The sequence below is a fragment of the Corticium candelabrum genome, chromosome 8, assembly GCF_963422355.1.
Source record: "Corticium candelabrum chromosome 8, ooCorCand1.1, whole genome shotgun sequence".
Classification (NCBI taxonomy): Eukaryota; Metazoa; Porifera; class Homoscleromorpha; order Homosclerophorida; family Plakinidae; genus Corticium; species Corticium candelabrum.
Window position 1 is genome coordinate 3,455,130 of NC_085092.1, and position 21,641 is coordinate 3,476,770.

The window sequence follows — 21,641 nt, forward strand, 5'->3', positions numbered from 1 at the left end:
TTGCGAATTCTTGATAGGGAACTTTCGGGTCGACCAGATTGAGGGTGTGGTTTACAGAGTTAACGAGAGACGACTTTCCACTACCAATCGTTCCAACAAACAGAAGCTGCTGGCCTTGAAATAGTTTAATCACTTTTGTTCTCAGTTCGTTTACTTCCTTCTGTTCTTGTTCTTCTTTACTCAGCTGCTTTCCCATTTTGTGCCGTATGGCCTTATAGCGGTAACGAAAATTTTTACGTCTTTCAAGAAGCATATCTAACATTTCCATAACTAGATTATTCAAATAACTATTTTCTAAAAGCACTAGAGTAATTAGTATGTGGGAATTATTAGACCTTGCGTCAATGCTTGGAATTCACACTTACATAATCGATAACGTACATATATAGGCCTAACGCAAAAGTTAAGCATCGTCTAATTAAGATATCACACAACTTTGGTGGCCTACTCCAAAATGGTTTATTTCAAACTCGTCGACATAAATTGTTAAAAACAGCTTCGGTTTACCTGTTCACTAAACCATTCAACTGTAAACGTTTTGACTTTTCCAAACGAAAAAAATGGAAAATACATTCGTTAACAGACAACTAAAAGAAATACTCAAGAATGCAGCGAAGTGGTGCAACGAAAGTAAGGCTAAGATGTATTATAGTATACACTTGCAGCTCCCAAAAAGAAGCAGTACTACTGAACGTTTAACGCCAAGAAAGATATACTCTATGCTTAAAATTTATATATTTAATCTGACTGTTCACTCTTCTATTTTCAGTACGAAAATTTGTACATTCACTAGCTACAACTGTTTGATCGCTAAGAAATTAACTAACCACCTTTAGACACATAAGTTGAGCAGAATAAAAAGAAAGAAAACAGAAAAATCTTTTTTGAATAATCTGATAGCATGGCGCTTTCTCTTGCTAAACGATATACAAAGGCAATACATTAGTGCCCTCAATTTGGTACGATTTTAGTGTTCTTTATGTTGCGGTCGGCAAAATTTGGTCAATCAAGAATATAGAATAGTAATTAACATTGATAAGGAAGACACTAAGCGGTTTAATGTTTATCAGTTGCAATTTTGAATATTTAAATAAGCTTATGTTTCGAGTTGCTAGGGGCATCGTTCTTATCTTTGTGTAATTACGCATCAATTCGATTGTCCAATAGCTAAGTTAGCTACTCTTGCCATAATTATGACGTCAAGGTTGTTAATAGCTCTAGAGGATGATGTATGAAAAACGTCACATACTGTGCTCGAGAGGTTGACGTTTAATTGCACCGCCTCGTGTCAATGTGTATTATGTGAAACAGCAGCAGGTGCGTGCAGATGCAAATGTAATGCTAACACATAACGAGATAGATACGTAGGTGGAACTAATTTATCTATGTTTACTATCATTTTTGGGAAAAGAGCTCTCATCGGTTATCACTCGATCTATAGATATCGATTGCCATTGCCACCAGCAAGACAGCGGCTTTTTATCGACCTGCACTTCCAACTCAAGTGCGTTATCATTAGTTGGATCGACTTGCTAGACTACACTGGTCTCATAATGAATTATGATGCTGAAGAAACAATTATATTAGTTGGTCCTGACCGCGAAGTTCTTCAAGACTTCGATAAGACGTTGGCTAGTTTTGTTCCGAGATACAAAACCAAAGATGTACAACTATATTCGGGAAAAGAGCTGTTGCAGGCGAATTTAGATTTCAGTCGAAATCATGCCAAGTGCTTTTTGGTAATGCCACGTGCTAGCCGCACTCTTGTGTACATCGAAGGCGATAGCTGTAGCATGTACCAGGAAATCAGACACATTTGTGTGGACAAAAATGGAGAATGGCATCGAGACCGGGGTGAGAGATTCGTGAATGACGACAACTCTTTCAATTAACGTTGACTCTAAACGTTTTATGCATGATACGAACTAACAATTCTGAGTCGTCTATCATGCAGTTGCATATTATAGATTAGTAGAAAACGGTTTGATGTTTTGTTTTGTCCTTAAGCTTTCATCGTACTCTACCAAAACAAAAACGTCACCAACCTTTATGACGGCGATGAAATCTCGGTATGGTGGAATTGTGGGCCTCAAAAAGAATTAAAGCAGTTTGCAGAAGCAGATCAGTTGATCAGCTTTAAAGAACTGAACGAGCGTCAAAAGGAAGCAATTGTCAAATTTCTAGGATATGAAGTATACTCATATATCTGACGTCTGTGTACAACACTAAGTATCTGATTGTCTCTCTCTCTAGAAAATAATCACGCAACAGCCAACTTCACAAGATATAGATAATGAGGTATGTATCATTTGCTTGTATATATCAAATCAAATTCAACCAAACACAAGGATCACAGACAACAATTTATGTTTGTATCTAACGGTCTGCAGTGGCTCATTCCAGTTTCCATTGTAGCGTTTTTCTTTAATATACAGACATGGACATAATTATGGAGCCACCCTGAGCATGTGACCTAGATTAAGAAATTATTGGACTTTCTCAGACAGTGCAAGTACATGCATCTACAGTGACAGCTGCACTTTTTAGTAAATTAAAACAAGTCATAATGGTGAGGTAATGACTCTGATTGTGCCATCCTCATGTCTCAGATTGCAGGTGATGTGTGACCTGTTGAAACACATGACTGTTTCTTGCTGTCAGTTCAATCAGTAAATTTGAAAGTTAATAATCAAAATCATTTTCAAAAAGCTTCTAAACAATAAAATGACTTGGTTTATTTTAGAAGACATACTCAAAGATTAAATAGAGACTATATGTTTCAGTTTACTTGCATATTCTGCTATTCTCATCTGCTGTTGTGACGTCACAACATGAACGGTTTAGACCAGTAACTGAGACTAAAATTCGTTGGTCACTGTTCTGCATTGCTTATTTAACTTGTTCTGCGGTGCTATAAAATCCTGTCCAGTCCTTTCTGTCACAGTCCAGTTAGCAAAGATTGCTGACGGAGTGACTTTAGTTTGCAACAATGTACAGAAATATGGCGACTGTTCTACAGAGAGATCAGCTGTTTCGATTGAGCGCTAGGCGATTTCTAGCGGGGAAATGGTCAGCTGTCTTCTCAAATCACCTGTGCTTTCTCTCAAGTCGCATTCAGCTGATTTTTTCAGTATCTCACGGTCGTGTTCTAGTGCGTAAATGCCAAGCGCTCGCCAACTCAGCCCACGTTCGAGAGGCGAGATCGAAGGTCTCGGGCTTGTCTCATCGTGAAATTGCCAGATTGGTAGGAAAGTCTCGTAGGGCTGTCTAGAAGTGCGTGAAACGATGGGAAGAAGGCAGTAGTGATTACAAGCGATCTGGAAGGACACGATCAACGTCAGCTAGGGAGGAACGTTTACTTGAACGACTTGCACTTACTGACAGAAAGGCGACGACCAGACGGTTGCAAGGTAGACTTTCAGCGGCATGTGGGAAGTCATTGTCTCGAACAACCATCTCTCGCCGTCTTACGGAAAAAGGAATTTGTGCTCGCCGTCCACGCAAGAAGCCGTAGTTGACTCGTGAACATCAGCGATATCGACGTGCGTGGGCGGTCACCCATCATCGCTGGACGTTGGAGGACTGGAAACGTGTTGTCTTTTCCGATGAGGTGAAAATCAGCATCGGAAGTGATGGCTGCCTGCACATGTGGTGAAGAAAAGGGGAGGCATTTAGTGCAGAATGTTGGCAGCCAGTAGTGCAGCATCCAACAATTATTATAAAATTAAGCAGTCTAGATGCTATGGGGTTGCATCAGTTTTCAAGGTGTAGGCTCTCTTCATTGCATACGCGGCCGTCTGAATTCAGAATGTAATGTCCTTTAGACAGAGATACAGGTGGACTCAAGTACACCTAAAACACAACTTTATTTGCTACCTGAAATAGACACCACAAGTACAGTGTATATCACACTCTAATTAACTCCACCCACTAATTACCATAATACACTACATTACCCCTCCTTAAGTTAACTAAGACCGTGTTTCTACATCTATAAGTGCACTACAAGTCCAAACGGTCTGGAGGTTTCCTAACACGTGGCGGATTCCTACGTGGCGTCGACAAACTTGTCGGTGCTGGAGCACTAGCTTCAGCCTCCTGAGGAAACTCTTGGGGTTGCTCTAACTCCCTGTCCTGATTAGTAGTGGATGGAGTGGATGGATGTGCAGCTTCTATGCTTGAACTGACAACTGGCTACTGAACTGGAGGTGGACTCTGAGTTGAAGGTTCTGGAATGAAAATCATTTCCTCCATTATCGAATCAGTAGGTATCCTAGCCTTCAACTGATCAATGTGTCGTTTCCAAAGATAGTTCTCTACTCGAACTTGGTAGGTTACTAGACCTAACAGAGTCGATAACAACCTCTGTCCATTTGCTTGATCGAGACCTGTAGTCTTGAGCCCAGACAAGATCTCCTGGTCGAAACTTTCTGACTGCGCGTGCAATTTCAGGTTCTTTCAACTGCTTGGCCTGCTTCTCTCACACTGACTCCTCGACGTCCGTTTTTAATAAAAACAGCCTTGTCCTCAGCTGTCAACCCAGGAACAATTCGCTGGGAGAGATCCCAGTAGTCACATGAGGTGAGGATCTGTAGTGTAACAGGAACCTACAGAGTCTCTGTGATAGAGTTCCTGATTCCTTTCCATCGATCTGAGTTTGCTCTTGAAAGTCTGCACAGCTCTCTCAACCTGGCCATTACTAGCCGGATGGTAGGTAGCAGACTTGATGTGCTTAATACCATTGATTTTTACAAACTGACTAAATTCTTCTGACACAAGCTGTGGCCCATTATCCAAGACCAATTGAGTCGGTAGACCATATAAAGCAAACAATCCTCTAAGTACCTCAATAGTGGCTGTAGTTGTAGTTGACTTCATTTCAATAATTTCTACCCATTTGGAATGTGCATCGACCATCAAAAAGAACATACGACCCATGAACAGACCTGCAAAGTCCACATGAACACGCTGCATTGGCTTGACTGGCCAACTCCATAGATGAACAATGCACTGTGGTGGAGATTTACTTCCCCGCTGACAAGAATGACACGACTTTGCTAATGTCTCGATATCTGAGTCAATCTTTGGCCAAAAACATGTAACCGAGCAATCGACTTCATCTTCACAATTCCAAGGTGACCTGAATGTAATTCACTCAAAATCTGATGACGTGTGTGCTTGGGGCACTACAACTCTCCACCCCCACATCAGACAACCACACTCCACAGACAGTTCCTTTTTCTTGCAGAAATAAGAATAAAAAGGGTCTGAACGATTGATCGATACTGCTAGGCCACCCTTCATTTGCATAATAGATAACTTTGGCTAACATCGGGTCCTTACGAACATGAGCAGCCAACTCCTTTGCTGTAATTGGCAATGTCTCTATCTGACAGAAGTTAAACAAGCTGGCTTCTGTGTTGCTCGTAACTTCTGGGCCACTAACACCAGAAACTAAAAGTAAACGAGAGAGAGCATCCGTATTTCCATGGTCTTGAGTCCTCTGATACTCAATATTATTATATCTGTATCCTGACAAAATGACGTGCTGAAGCAATGGGTGGAATACCCTGGTTTGCTCCAAAAATAGTGACCAGAGGCTTGTGGTCAGTGACCAAGGTGAAGTACCGGCCATATAAAAACTGATGAAATTTCGTCACCCCGAAGACTATGGCTAACCCTTCCTTCTCAATCTGTGAATAAATTTTCTCAGATTTAGGAAATGGTCGAGATGCATACGCAACAGGCCTCTCCAACCCATCCGGAAAAACATGAGCAATTACAGCACCAATTCCCATGGAACAGGCATCACAAGACAAGCGGAGTGGCGTGGAAGGATCATAATGAGCAAGTACTTCTGCTGAAACTAACCTCTGCTTCAAACGTGGACTCACATGCTGATGACCAGCTCCAAACAGCTGACTTCTGCAACAGACAATTTAGAGGATTGCAAATCAATGCGAGATTGGGAATAAATCTTCCGTAATAGTTCACTAAACCCCAAAACGATCGTAGCTCTCCTGTGCTAATTGATAGGTGTGGGAGCCTTTAGCACCTCTTCTACCTTTTCCCTGGCAGTTCCAATACCAGCTGCAGAAATCTGGTAGCCTAAATATTGCACAGAGTCCTCCATAAACTTGCACTTGGCTTTCTTTAACCGGAGACCAGACTGGTGCAGTCTCTGTAAACGGCCTGTAGATTCTACAAGTGATCCTGATCAGACTCTCCTGTGACTAAAATATCATCGAGAGAACAGCACACACCAGGGATACCATCCAGAATTCGCTCCATGGCATGTTGAAAAATAGCTGGTGCACTGCATGGCTACACCAAAAGGTAACCTGGTGTACTGATAGAGACGATTGTGAGTGCTAATAGTCAAGTATTTCCTGGAACTGGGATCTACTATCAGCTGCTGCATGGTATGCATTTGCCAAATCCATCTTAGTGAATTTTTGGCCCCCTGCTAGTGTGCTGAACAAATCTTCATGCTTGGGCAAGGGAAACTGCTCAACTTTGAGGACTGGGTTATAGTGACCTTGCAATCACTACAAATACGTATTGACCCGTCTGCTCTAGGAACTGGGACAATGGAGACGCCCATTCACTAGTCATCACTTGTTCCAAAATTCCCATACTCACCAATTTGTCCAGCTCCTGTCCAATCATAGGTCTCAATGAGTAGGGCACAGCTCTAGGCTTGAAAAACTTCGGCGTAGCGTCTGGATCCAAATCCAATTTGGCTTCCTAATTACGTAAGGTTAGCCTAGGTTTCAATTCCTGGCTGAAACAAATCATCATACTGAGACAACAGCTAGCTGACACTTTGTGGTTACAGACACGCGGCCAATCTAATTCGATCCTTGATAACCAATTTCTGCCCATCAACGTTGGTACATTACCATCATGACAAGTAACGGTAAGACGAGATCCTGGCCATTGTGTCGAACTGATACCTCTAACTCTCTCAATACTGGTACTTTTTCACCATTGACAGTCTTCATCACCGCTGACGTAGCCTTCAATGGGCTGCTTTTCAATAAGGACAAACATTCTTGGATGTAATGGAGACTGCTGATCCGGTATCGATTTCCATCTCCGTCTGGGTGCCATCTATCTACGGAGTTACCACCCATCTGGCCTCGCCCAATGACTTGAGGGTCTAGATCTCATACTCTTCTGAATCAAACACTTCCCCATGATGCGCTTTGACTTTCCCTATTGCAGCTGAGGCCCTAGATAGTGCTTTCCGAAAACCCTCATCTCCCATTTGCGCTCGACCTGTATACAGTTGCAATGTGACCACGCTCATGACACGTGTTACATACCTTCTCACGATGATAGCATCTATCTGGCGTGTGTCCTGGGGCCCGTTTCTTTTTTCTCTTCTGCCTCTTCTGGAAGAGTTATCTGGAAGAGTAGGCGGAGACGGAATAGGTTCGAGTAAAGAAACGATACGGAAGATGTGGCGCATGCGCTCGAGTCAATTCTTTGGCAATGGATGATTTTCGTGTCAAACTGGCAGGAGTGACAGCAGAAGTGATGTTGTTGCTTCTTTCTGATGACGAAATGAGATTTTTTCGTCTGGAGAGCTTGAAGAAGTTGTGGCCCCCTTATTGGGTGAAGAGCGCGTAGCCAGAACTCGCATACTTGGGTACTACTGTAAAGGGGCAAATTTTCCGGTGGGTAAAATTTTCACTATATTCGCTGTTGTAAACCTTTCCGCGAAAATTTCTATGAAACTGTGCGGTCCCGCACGTGGGCGTGGCTGCCAGGCAGTAACGTGCTCTGCAAGATTGCGCTAATGTTCTTAATAATTAATCAAACATAACCCAACACTAATGTTATACTTTTCCGCTTTCCGCTAGGAACGACGTTTTCCGCTAGGAACGTGCTGTACCCTCTGGAGGGGATCTTGTACCACACAGTCATTTGCAGCCATCACTGCAGCCGGACGTACTCTAGGAACACCAGCAGGTTGGGGGAGACACGGTCGTTTCTCCTCGTTCCCCGCTTTACGCAACCACTTGAGAAGCATGACAAGACCATATCAGCACGTGAAAGAATCATGTGATTATTCCCAAACGCCGAACAGCGAAAATTTTGCCCCGCGAAATGGTCTCTGTGAGAGAAACCGCGAAAATTTTGCCCAGTGAAAATTTGCCCCTTTAGAGTATGCTGAAAGAGTTGTCTGGTCATACGACGACTACACGTTTAGAAGGCATTTAGAACGACAAAGCAGACGTTTAACATTGTGCTGCAAGTTATTCAGAGGTATATGGGAAGGGAGGATGATAGCAGGCCTGGTCGAACATCTGTTTCAACAGATAAGCAGTTGTTGTTAACTTTGTTAATCTTGCTAACCAAGAAACCATAAGAAGCATTGGGACAGATTTGGTGTGTGTATTTGGTATGCTGCTGATAGGTTCCTATAGGTCTAGATTAACGTTCATGTCTTCTTGCTAAAGGTTCCAGTCAGGTTCCAATCATTACATGTTCCGATTTTCTTTTGTTTCAATATCGGTTTCTCGTTTCTAATCGTGTCTTCTATGTCCTGTCTTTAGTTTGGGTGCAGAGACGCAAATAATTGCGGAGTTTGCTAGGGTGCACTAAAACATTTCGCCAGTGTGGAAACACTAGATAAAACAGGAATGGGCCACACAGTATTATGATTATGAGCAAAGTTTAGATTATTAAGTCAGTAGGTTTGTTAGATATTTGTGCACCGTCATTGTACAGTGCAATTAATAATAAAGAAAGAAATCAAGTAATTCTGTATGAAGTAGCTGGCTGTACTCGAATCAATGATATGACAACAAACAAGACTTAATTAATTAATAATATAAACAAACAATTTTATTTTATTATATTATAAAACTAGTAATGTTTTCGTTCTTTAGAAATGCTCCTTACATAACATAAACTAGACGTTAAAAATAATCAATTTAATCCAGCAAAAACTGTACGTAGACATCGTCAACCATTTAGATCTGTCAAAAAACAAATAGATTGTTTATAGAATATGTACAATATTAGTAATTAATATTTTATGGTAGTCCTTTTTCTAATATTGCACTAAACACACATTAAGAATGATTTTAATGCAATAGAAACAAGTATTTAGACTGCTAATTGCGTTAATTCCTACATAGGCGACTTCACCAGTCCTTCAACTAATTGAGGAAACTTGCACTTGCTGTCTGTTAAAAGTTCTTTGGACAAGAGTAACGGCTACATGGTTTATGTTTGATTTACAATTTCTGCTAGACAGAGAGAATTGTTTAGTTTGCAATTGTGTATGTGACTGCTAGAATATCAATTATTAGTAAACTGAATCATGTCGTGTTACAAATAATTGCTTTGAGTACAATTTTCTACGTGTTTTCCTTCACACTTACTTTGTACAGAAGTACATTCATATATGAATTTGACAGTTTAGTTTTTGTATCATGTCTTCTCTGCTTCTAAGATGTCCAATTTTTTCTAAAAACAAGAACAAATGTACTTGTAAGAAAGTCTGGTGTGAACGTGATCCCTCAAAACAAGTAAAAGACGAAGATAACTGACCAACTGATAGGAAACAAAGGATGCAAACAAGAGCATGTTTGGGCAAATAGACAAGTATGCAAGCCAGTGGACAGACAGTTAACATACAAACAGAAGACAAGCAAAAAACCCAGACCAACAGGCAAACAAGCTAGCAGACAGTCAAATAAACAGACAGACAGACAGACAAAATTTTTTGAACGAACTGGCACTGCAATCCAGAGCTACAAGAGGAAAGAAGAATGGGGCAGAGCTAAGGTACGTCTTGTAGAGGCAGACGATTTCAGCTAGAGTCATACATCGATCAATTACCGTATTGGACACGAGTACTCCCCAATATCGGGACACTGGCGTACCGAAACCAGACGAAGATTTCTTGTATCTAGGGCATGAATGTAACACTGTAACACGACGTGCTAGATTCAGTGTGATCACTTGGCGTATAATGCTGTTCACGGTGACAAAATAGAACTTCCGCTGCTTTCCAGTACATCGGACACGCCCATCAAATATCGGACGTACAGCCGCCAGTTTTTGCTTTCGACGGTAACACAGTTTACTGTCTGCACCTTAAATAATAGGTACATGTCTCTTCTATTCGCAGTGATAACAACAGATCGGCACCTTTGCACGTTGCTCTTCAAGAAGAGGGTCGGGTCTTTAGCCTCGAATTTCCAGACCAGAGAGCGCGCAAAGGAGGATGACAGGGCAGCTTCCTTGACTCCAACTGTTCTTCTCATAAACCAATAAACACGAGAGAATCAAAGTTTTCAGGAACTGGCGTAGTGTTTGTATCTTTGCTATCTTTGGATTTCATTGGTGGGATGGTAGCTGGTTGGTACCGCCCCCATCCACTCTCATTGCTGTTGACTCTGAGCTGGTTCTAATAGCAGCAGCCAAGACACTCAAGTATCTATACCTTAAGGCAGCTAGCTAGAGCTTGAGAAACTCTTCATATATTGAATGCCATAAATAAAGTCACGAAAAGCCGCTAAGCAACCCATCACATCATCCGTTAATATAATTTGAGCCGTTTCTGAGAGGAATCAGAAGGACAAATGAGAGTGACAAGAGAATGGTATATTCCCTGATGTTGAGAAGGTCTCCCTGATGACCAATAGGTTAATTTTGAAACAGCGATAAAATAGTTTTGCAAGAGAGACGATTTTGAGGTGTAGCCTTCACAAAGCAAATTCTCTAAACGACTGATCGAGTTCCTCCTGAACACCAACAAAGTAATCTGCTAAGAACCTGTACAAACACATCAAAAGACTTGAACATAATCATGCACTCACGCCTTCAATTAATTATCTTCATTATTGTGTTGATGTTACCTTGTCTGTCAGCTAGTTTTTATATCCATCTGTCTGTCTGTCCTCAGTAAATAATACATTGATGTCATGCCTAGAGACTCTAATGATGACTGTTTGTTTTAGCTTCTTCAGACCAAATCTTGTCATAGCGCTATTATTTCTTTCTACTACTGTACAATTTGGTAGATTTTAAAAAGAATTCATCACAGATATACCTCATGGGATATAATTCTTAAATTGTGCTCTCAATGTTCAAGTAATTGAACAATAGCACCCTGAAGATATGTCGGCACGTGAAATCGCTTCAAATACAGAGCAGCGGATTCATTCATCGCAGAGGTATACATGCAGTACCTGGTTAGCCTCGGCCTTCCAGACCCGTGGAGGACGATTTTGTATCGGCGCTACACGGGTCTGGGATGGTACCGCCTCTTCTCAATATATTGCGGTTGGTCCTAGGACCCGCATTAGTGTTCAGTTTCATAATGCATACCTTTCCAATTGCAGCTGTAATCAACGAAGACATCTCATGCATATCTGCTGTCTACCAAAGACTACACTGTACACAAACGACGACTTGTAGTGCGCTGTTCACGCAAACTCACGTCCCTACACGTCGTGGTTTGTATTCTGCACCTGTCAACGCCAGTAACGACACTTAGTAGAGCCGTTTGTTCGAACCGATGCTTACTAGCCAGCCAGCTGCATTCTCAACTACTTCATGATCACGTCTACTACACAGTCTTGCGGAAAATTCACGGCGAAGTTTTGTCTCGATTTCGCGGCAAGTCGCATCGAATCCGGACGATCGAGTCACAGCGGATGCGCGTACCGCGAATTTTCATCGCGAATTCGAAGCTCCACGCGCGACTATCAGCTGCTCGCGGCGGATTCACGGCGATCAGACACATGCCGATCGCGTCCGCGGCACTGCTAGTAAAAGAAAGTGCTTTCTAACGTCCCGTTCGCGTTCCCTACTAAAACACAAATGATAAAACCGTTGCTACTGTAAACACAAAGGTACCCGTGCAGCAGGATGCGACACGATGTTCTAGCTCGACATGTCTTCGTCGTTGTTGTATTACGGCCGTAATTGGAAAGGTATGCATTTATGAAACTGAACACTAATGCTGGTCCTAGGACCAACCGCAATATATTGAGAAGAGGCGGTACCATCCCAGACCCGTGGAGGACGATTTTGTATCGGCGCTACATGGGTCTGGGAGGCCGAGGCTAGTACCTGGTACCGTACGGTACAGTACATACACTGTACACTGCCGATTATCCGGGACTGCAGGTGTTAACAGGCAGAACGAAGTTGCGGGCATGGATCGTTTCGGTGCGGTGACGTGGTGGGAATTCTGTCTTGCATTGCATGAATACATCTGCTTGATGAAGTTTAGTTGAGTGTTTGCTTAATGTTTTCGACGGGTAGATTTTTTAGCGTTTTACTCTTCTAGATATATGCGAAATTTGTCAGGTTTGTTCGGCTGGAAGAGAAAGGAGAAGATGAAGGTGAGCCACGTACTGTATTTGATGGATATTTTGTAGCTAGTATCAGGGCAAAATACATGTGTCGATCATTAGCTCGCGCCAGACGCAGTGTGAATTGCAGCCCCGGATGCGCTGCCATCACCAGTACGTCTGGTATGGTACCGCCCTTTGCGGTCACCGTTAAGCATGTCCCTAGGGACATGATTAGTGTCAGTTACAAGTGTACTTTGTCGGTGTAGTAGATTACAGGAAACGACTGTAGCGTGAGAGCTTCGCTAATTAGCGTACAGTACGTAGGCAGCAGTACAATGCATTTCATTAGAGGCATATGACGCATTGCAGCTTCAACTGAGAACCTGTGTACGCGTTCAAAGGGGCATGGTGCACTGCAAGTGCCATTTCTGATCTGCCATTTCACCATTACGCTCTCTAGCGTAGCTGCAATCTCTTACTAACGCTTGACAGCGGCCTAAAATCGCAATATCGACAAGCACAGAGGCTAGAACAACGTGAAAGTCCAATCGAAAGCTCAGTTCCTAGCTAATAACATTAGTATCACACGCGCCCCCCCCCAAAGGCGGTACCATACCAGACGTAGTGGTGATGGCAGGGCATCCAGGGCTGCAATCCACACTGCCTCTGGGGCGAGGCTAGTCGATCAGTGCTATAGGTTGTAACTGTTTGTCTGTTTGTTGTCTGGATTCTACTACAAGGTAATGTAGAATGCCTGTTATTATGCTATTCTACTGTTCATAGAGGTCAGTGCGTCTAGTGCAATCAAATCATGCATTTAAGTTTAAGATACGTAATTAATTGCTGAGCGTAGCGAGGCTTCTAATCTGGGTCACACAACTGAAATGGGCGTGGTCTTATATGGCTCTCCATCAAGCTTTTGGTGTGTGTGTGTGTGTGTGTGTGTGTGTGTGTGTGTGTGTGTGTGTGTGTGTGTGTGTGTGTAGAAATTTGAGATTTGTGTGTGTGTACACACACACACACACAAATCTCAAATTTCTTCTCCCATGACCACGTTTCATGATAGGACCTACCTTAATTAAGAAATCTTTTCCGTGTCTGACTACAGATGAGTCTAAGAACGATTCATTCGAGTGACCCAATGGCGAAGAAAATGCTTCATGAAGTTCTGTCGCCTCATCCTTTTGTATTGTTGCCGAGCGTAGCGAGGCTTTTAATCCGGGTCGCACAATAGAAATGTGCGTGGTCCTATATGGGTCTCCATCAAGCTTTTGGTGTGTGTGTGTGTGTGTGTGTGTGTGTGTGTGTGTGTGTGTGTGTGTGTGTGTGTGTGTGTGTGCGTGCGTGTGTGTGTGTGTGTACACAAACCTCAAATTTCTCCTCCCACGACCACATTTTATGATAGGACCTACCTTAAAAAATCGTTTCCGTGTCCGACTACAGATGAGTCTAAGAACGATTCGTGCAAGTGACCAAATGGCGAAGAAAATGTTTCCTGAACTTCTGTCGCCCCATCCTTTTTGTATTGTAGCTAAGGATTGTGTGTACTTGACAACCAAGAAACACCACCTACAGTCAACTATTCACGCATCCCATACTACAATCAATCCTTTACTACACTGTGCTGCATCTAACACTGTTAATAGTCAATGTTTGCCGATATTAATTTCTATGTCGGTAAATACCATAGCACTGTCGTTACAACAGAACTGAGTACATACCTAGACTGCACATTTCAATTGTCTTGATCACGATCGCAAAACGACGACTACCTATACCAGGCCTACATACGTAATCTAAACTACTAGAAAGTTTGCATGTTTACTTCCATGACAGATAGGGTTTCAACAAATACGTATTGTCTAGCTAGGACTCGGCATTTCAGTAGATGGTCTGAAAACTATGTTGGACATGTTAGTCACAAACGCGTGCATGCACGCACACTTACACACAGACTGCACACGCACAAATACCATACAACTAGTATTTGAGATAAACAGATTAACTAGTTGTATGCTATCAGTAGGCACCTCGTATTCATGAGTAACACGTCCAACAGCTAATAGAAGTGTTTCTTGGTTGTCAAGTACACACAATCCCTAGATACAATACAAAAGGATGGGGCGACAGAAGTTCATGAAGCTTTTTTGTCGCCGTTTGCTCACTTAAACGAATCGTTCTTAGACTCATCTGTAGTCAGACACGGAAACAATTCTTTAAGGTAGTTCCTATCATGAAACATGGTCATGGGGAGAAGAAATTTGAGATTTATGTACACACACACACACACACACACACACACACACACACACACACACACACACACACACACACACACACACCACACGCACACACACACACACACCACACACACACACACACACACACACACACACACACACACACACACACACACACACACACACACACACACACACACCACACACACACACACCACACACACACACACACACACACACACACACACACACACACACACACACACACACACACACACACACACACACACACACACACACACGAGGTCAATGGAGAGCCGTATAGGACCACGCCCATTTCTGTTGTGCAACCCGGATTAGAAGCCTCGCTACGCTTGGCAATTAAGACCTCTATTTGCGTAACTGGTTAGGCTGTTTCTCCACTTGTTGCTCTTGAAACAGGTTTAACGTTAAACATGTTTAAACTCTAAACATGTTCAGCTAGACAGCATCTCCACTTGTCCATTTATTCCGGGCTATTAAAAGAATTATCCAGGACTTTGTTATACCACGCGAATTCGTTTCTTGTGCAACCAGACAGTGGGAGACCGTCTTCTGGTCGTCTCGAAAACAATCAGAGACATAAGTCTCTGTCTTTGCTGAAATCTCTTTCCAAACACTCCGCATCAGTCTACGATGTTTCTGACATTGCCTAGTTCTGTCTTCTTCCAGTAGTCTCCAAGAAAGAGAAATAACAGCACGAAAGAACTAACATGCATCGTTGTGGAATGCACGTTAATATCACGTGATCATTAAACCTAAACCACTTTCATTAAACTACCTCTGAAACATGTTTAGCAAAAGCTGTTAGGTTACAGTTAAACAGGTTTAACGTTATTGGAGTCGCGATTATTCTTAAACATCTTCAGACTTAAAACAGGTTGTAAACATGTTTAAGCCCTAGTGGAGATATGCACCCTTAGTTTGCTTGTCATGGTATAATGCAAATGATTATAGTTGGTTTTATGTATGTAAGTTTATGTAGAGTTGTTGGTATGCTTGTATGTTACGTCTTGTGTTGCTCCTGCGAGGGAACTGCAACTGTAATTGTTGCGATACGAAATACGTTGTGTCATTATGCCCCTTGATGATGGGCAAGAGGGTCTTCACTCTCATCTGGGCACCCACCAACTCGGCAGGTGAGCCCAGCAGGGTACATGTTTCTGTGTAGTCCACACGGCGATCAATGACTAGCCAATTCGATATAGATTGCAGGCATTACGGTGACTGTGAAGTCGGGACAGCACGCTTAGTGCATATCAAAGGCTCCAGGAAAGCACTGAACGTCATCGTCACGGACCGTTTGCCAGACCACAACAACTCCCCAACGACTGAGACGAGTCAGTCTCATGGACAAAGCTAGAGAAATATGAGAAAGAAAGACAGACAAGTTTCATAATTTACTGTCAAACCATGGACTTGTAGCCATTATTGCTAACCACTAAGCCATGGCGGTGACTTATTATTGTGTCGTGCTCAACCAGATCAGTCTGGTTGGTATGGTCTCTTGTAAGCACCAGAGGCAAAACCCTGCCTCAGAGGTTCTTAATTAGACCATCATGGCTGTCTAAACAGAAGACATGACTTTACATAGTATCTGACTGGATGCAAGAAGCACTGCTATCTGTAAGTGCTGCAGGTTATGATGACCTGGAATAACGTCCAGCCACTGTGCAATACCTGCATTCACTATGCCCAAGGCTTCCAACACCACTGGAACAACCAGTGTCCGACACTGCCACATGCGGCTTACCTCCACCCGCAAGTCACTGTATTTTGTCAACTTCTCAGCCTGTTTCCTGGCAATGCTACCATCAGCAGGACAGCTGATATCAATAAGAAGACAAGTGTCTGTCTTCTTATTTTTGAAGCAGATGTCAGGCGACTGGCACCAATCCTAGCAGTAGGGATGGCAATATCCCACATCATAGTGATTTCGTTCGTCTCCACAAGCCTATCACGATGATGCCGGTACCATCTGCTCTCCACTGGAACCCCAAAGTGACGACAAATGCACCAGTTGATAATGGAGACCACTTGATTGTGTCGCTCAGTGTATTCCATCGGTGCCAAGGCACTACAGCATGCCACAATGTGGTTAACTGTTTCCACGCCTACACCGCACAAGCGGCAAGTGGGACTGACATCTCGATGCAGAACATTGCGCTCATAATACCGAGTCCCAAGAGCTTGGTCTTGAGCAGCAACAACCAGTCCCTCAGTTGCTGCAGGAAGATTTGATGACTTCAGCCATCTGTAGGTCTCTTTCATGTCCACAGGTGGTTTCTCAGTGAGATGGCAATACTGACCATGTATTGGGTTTCTGCTCCAAGACTGTACAAATTATTATTTATTATTTATTTATTTATTAATTTATTTCTTATTTATTTATTTATAATTAACCAGGGGTGATATTCTGCACACATAATTACATGAAGAGTCATTCTGTTGTTGTTGTAGATTCATATGATGAGAGGGAGAGGGAGAGGGAGAGAGAGGGGGAGAGAGAGAGGTCATATTACCACCAAGAGACACAGGTTATGGTTATCGTTCACATTGGATGGAGTGTGTCTGTCTATTTACTTTTTTATTTTTTCTTATTTACTTTTTAAATTTTGCCTATTGGTTTATTTATTGATTTATCTGTTTATTTATTTGTGTGTTTGTTTTGTCATCTGTTTGTTATGAATTTGTTTATGCATGGGCAGGATTATGTCATTGCAGTCAGCCACTAAGTGGGATGATGGTCAAACAATCAATCATCAGATGACCAAACATATTTTGAAATGATTGCATGAGCGAATCCCAACAAAGGCTAGATGTATGTAGTTGAAACACGCCCATGAGTAAGAGTCAAAAATTTGTGCTGCAATAAACCGCATTCTTTGGTTTGTTCTATTTGTCTGTCTGTTTCTCTGCCTGCATGGCTGTTTGTGTATCTGTTGTTTAATTACCATAGATTGTCACTTATCCAGACATGTTGGGACCTGAGGTATCCAGATTAGCGATATTTTATAACCAGTATAACGTCTCATCTCTATACAAGTGGCTATCATATTGTATAGCATGTAGATATCCACAGTTACCATAGCAAGAGTATAAATAAGTACTTGATCTTTGTCTGGGGATGGTAGCGGTTACTGGCTGCATGTGACTTGACCATCAGCTGGAGATGTGGTGGGACTTTGGGTGTCCACACTTTAGTTAGGATCAGAAGTTGAGTGGCGGATTCAGAGCACAGTTTAGGGTATTGGCAATGTGACGTCACGAAACAGACAATTAGGAAATCTATTAACTTAATTACTAATTACTGATAACAGAATCAACAAAACTTTGCAACACGATCACATTACCAAGCTAAATGTACATCACTAAGTTTGTAGAATGTTTTATACAATGACTGTATCTAAACATGCTCAAATACTTCGGAAGCCTCTTCCATGTTTTATACTTCCGGTTTCAAAGTGGTAGGCGTGTATTCCTATTGCACCGCCCTCCTAGTTTAGGTCTGCCTTTCAAGTCAGTACTCTTGTGAGTTCCTAGTCTGGCTCTAGGAGATTGCTAGTGCAGACCCAATGCTTTCTCAAGTAGCACATAGGAGCCCAACCGTATAGGATTGGGGGCGTGACCTAAATTGGCAGAATCTGACATTTTTACTGTTTTCATTAGCGTAGTTAGGATTGCGAACCAGGGGGTTGGTCAACATAAACAATATAATTAAATACATTTTAACTTGAGTAAAGTGTTGCTGGCATGTGAAGAAAGTCAAGCTAAAATTGCAGTACTGCATACCTGCATTGGAGTTTGGACTGTCTGTGTCAGCTCTAGTATAGTTTGAACTATTCAGTGACGACAAAACATTTCCTACCAGTGATCCAAGACAGAAAACACGGAGGTTCTCGAGCACCCTATGCACTCCGTCATGGCTGCCTACCACTGGTTTTGTAGTATAGCAAGACTGGGAAAGTTGCCACCATTATCATTCTTATTTACACAAGAAGGTACTCATTTTGTCTGTCCTGTGGCTTTGATTTTGTAATTTTGATTGTACATTATTGATTTTGTGGCTACATTTTTTTACCACGATGTGTTTATGACTGGTTTGTCTGGATACGTGACACTCTACTGTATTGTGGAATAACCAATAGAAAGTAATTGACATTTTTACAGATCAATGCAATCGGCAACAAAGCAGCAGGGAAAGGTTATGAGAATATAAATTTTGTAGCAAAGTTGAGTTTCACATTTTGGGAATTCCCAACATTCCTGTGATGCGTGACAGTTTGAACAAACTGGTAGAAGGTAGAGACTCTTATTTTACTCGACGTTGAGTGAACGTGATGGACGTGATTTGTATCGTAGTGCCGAATCCTAGTTTTAGTATGACAGAGTTTCTCAGCGGTATTGCAAGCAGCGGTTGGTTGAAACATATTAGGAGTGTCATGGAGACATTAATTTTTATAGCAGAGGTAGGTTGGTGTGTGTGTGTGTGTGTGTGTGTGTGTGTGTGTGTGTGTGTGTGTGTGTGTGTGTGTGTGTGTGTGTGTGTGTGTGTGTGTGTGTGTGTGTGTGTGTGTGGTTGGTGTGGGTGTGTGTGGGTGTGGGTGTGTGTGCGCATGCGTGCGTGCGTGCGTGCATGCGTGTGTGTGTGTGTGTGCGTGCGTGCATGCGTGTGTGTGTGTGTGTGTGTGTGTGTGTGTGTGTGTGTGTGTGTGTGTGTGTGTGTGTGTGTGTGTGTGTGTGTTATGTTTATGTGTAGAGTTTTCAAGTCTATGTATTTTTTTCTTTGACTCTTCTTTAGGCTCTTGCTGAGCAGGAACAGTCTTTGTTGGTGCACTGCAGTGATGGTTGGGATCGAATAGCTCAGACATGCTCTGTTGCCTCATTGTTAATTGATCCTTACTATTGCACTTTACACAAATTTCAAGTTCTTATCTGTAAAGAGTGGCTGGCATTTGGATACAAGTTATCTGTAAAGAGTGGCTGGCATTTGGACAGGTACTGAAAGGTGAACAACCACACACACACACACACACACACACACACACACACACACACACACACACACACACACACACACACACACACACAAACACACACACACACACACACACACACACACACACACACACACACACACACACACACACACACATGTGCACGCACACACTCACGCACACACACACACACACACATGCACACTCACACACACATGCACACTCACACACACACACACACACACACACACACACACACACACACACACACACACACACACACACACACAGACACAGACACACACACACACACACACACACACACACACACACACACACACACACACACACACACACACACACACACACACACACACACACAATAAGACTGCTTTTAGTTTGTCTATGATTGTCATTCTTTGTTTAAGTATGGCCATTGAGATGGTGACAGCAAAAGAGATTTCTCCTGTTTTCGTTCAATTTCTTAAAGTTGTGTGGCAGCTCCAGTGGCAGTTTCCATGTACTCTCTAGTTTAATGAGAAACTACTCATTGATCTCCATGAGCATGCCACTTCGTGTCAGTTTGGAACATTTCTTGGCAACTGCGAACGAGAACGGAAAGAGCTAGAGTAAGAAAAGTGAATTAGTGTGGAGTAAGTAGTGCTTTGCATCATGACAGTTTCGTGTAGATTGAGTAGCCGAACGTATCCATTTTGAGGATTTGTATGCGAGCATGCGTGTGAGTATTTGAATCTCATGTTTGACCAATGACGAAATACACTGAAATGATGCTTCATCCAGACACTAGCCCACAGAGAATACAGTGAGGGCAGATGTGTGTGTGTGTGTGTGTGTGTGTGTGTGTGTGTGTGTGTGTGTGTGTGTGTGTGTGTGTGTGTGTGTGTGTGTGTGTGTGTGTGTGTTTTTGAACGTATTGTATGTTGAGATGTCTTGTTAGGTTTTGGCGTGGAATGTACAATCATCATGAACACTGTGTTGCCTCAACAATCAGCACAATCTTGTCTTGCAAGCATTGTACAAGAAACAGAGAATTGGCGGAATGAGAAATCAGTCCTAGAACAGGTTAATACATACAACGCAGTCAGAATCATGTATAAATACAATAATTAATCAACAGACAGGCAGACAGACAAACAGAAACAGAAGTCTATTGCAAGATAAAAGTAAAAAATAATATATTTCAGTAACCAAATGTGGCTTACGTGTTGTTGTTACGTAGAGAATTAAGGCACTGAAAAAGCGTCTTGGTTATGTTGAGCATGAAGCTGATGATTCATTTGTTCACGATATGAAAGGAGTTGAAGACAAGAGCATGGATCGTATGGACATAGCAATGGCTGACATTGACCAGTCAATGTCTGTTGTGGACGATGAGGATCTAGATTATCATCGTGTTGACTTACTAGAGAGTGAAGATAAAGGCGGAGATGAAACGAGTGCTGTAACTAATGAGGAGATATCGGATGAAGCATAGCTACAATTGTATGCGTCAAGAATGTATTAGCAACAAATTCAAGTCGGACATATGACGGTCAGTGAGTCATTGTGATATATACTAGATTATTATTAGGCTCTTCATCACATGACAGTAATTACCAAGTGTGTATATGACAATACAGTATTTTTGGTCTGACCAAGGGTGCTTATATGTTTTATGTACTTCAACTTTTTGGACAACTAGGAATACTCTAATACTCATTTATATTGCATCTTGGAGTGGTTGGGTTGCTTTCCTACTACATCCCAGATCTCTTAACTTTCTCACACCAAATTGTGAGACTGTCTGTTGTAAACGACCACGCCTATTAAACGTGTCAAAAGTAGGCGTGGTTAACAGCTTACTTGTTGGTCTCGCTTTACATTTTTGTGCAGCAAGGCTTTTTGCCTCGAACATCAAAAAGTTACTTTTACTGCAGGTACCCCAGATACAAGCAATTAGAGGCTCATATATAAAGTCTAGTCCAAAGAATCTGCTATGTCCAGAAAGACGAGGCTAACAGATTTGTGCACGGCGACTG

The 21,641-nt window shown here is 42.3% G+C and overlaps 2 protein-coding genes and 1 long non-coding RNA gene across 7 annotated transcripts; 2 read left to right on the top strand and 1 right to left on the bottom strand.

Moving 5' to 3' along the window:
* The first annotated feature begins 534 nt into the window (after positions 1–534).
* On the top strand, positions 535–9,435 carry LOC134183657 (uncharacterized). 2 transcript variants are annotated; one of them, XM_062651244.1, is made up of 5 exons: positions 535–1,739; positions 1,803–1,854; positions 2,008–2,192; positions 2,254–2,298; positions 9,153–9,435. In XM_062651244.1, the coding sequence occupies exons 1-5, from the start codon at positions 1,386–1,388 to the stop codon at positions 9,309–9,311; spliced, it is 795 nt and encodes a 264-aa protein (XP_062507228.1). In that variant the 5' UTR covers positions 535–1,385; the 3' UTR covers positions 9,312–9,435. The 2 variants fall into 2 exon arrangements, with proteins under 2 accessions (XP_062507228.1, XP_062507227.1); XM_062651243.1 differs by having other exon boundaries at positions 546–1,854; positions 9,153–9,429.
* On the bottom strand, positions 3,693–10,456 carry LOC134183659 (uncharacterized). The gene is made up of 3 exons (XR_009970529.1): positions 9,859–10,456; positions 9,399–9,483; positions 3,693–3,852 (listed from the first exon to the last, which is right to left on the bottom strand). It is a non-coding gene; the product is annotated as an uncharacterized LOC134183659 (long non-coding RNA).
* A 1,721-nt stretch (positions 10,457–12,177) lies between these two features.
* Positions 12,178–21,232, top strand: LOC134183471 (uncharacterized). Of its 4 annotated transcripts, none has more exons than XR_009970513.1 (10): positions 12,178–12,261; positions 12,320–12,374; positions 17,066–17,142; positions 18,776–18,907; positions 18,968–19,074; positions 19,407–19,613; positions 20,031–20,231; positions 20,292–20,425; positions 20,561–20,685; positions 20,843–21,232. XR_009970513.1 is itself a non-coding variant. In XM_062651018.1 (5 exons), exons 4-5 carry the CDS (start codon positions 20,587–20,589, stop codon positions 21,095–21,097), a joined length of 354 nt encoding a protein of 117 aa, XP_062507002.1. In that variant the 5' UTR covers positions 19,377–19,603; positions 20,031–20,231; positions 20,292–20,425; positions 20,561–20,586; the 3' UTR covers positions 21,098–21,232. The 4 variants fall into 4 exon arrangements, 1 of the variants encoding a protein (XP_062507002.1); XR_009970511.1 differs by having other exon boundaries at positions 19,407–19,603; XR_009970512.1 differs by having other exon boundaries at positions 12,181–12,256; positions 19,407–19,603.
* The last annotated feature ends 409 nt before the right edge of the window (positions 21,233–21,641 follow it).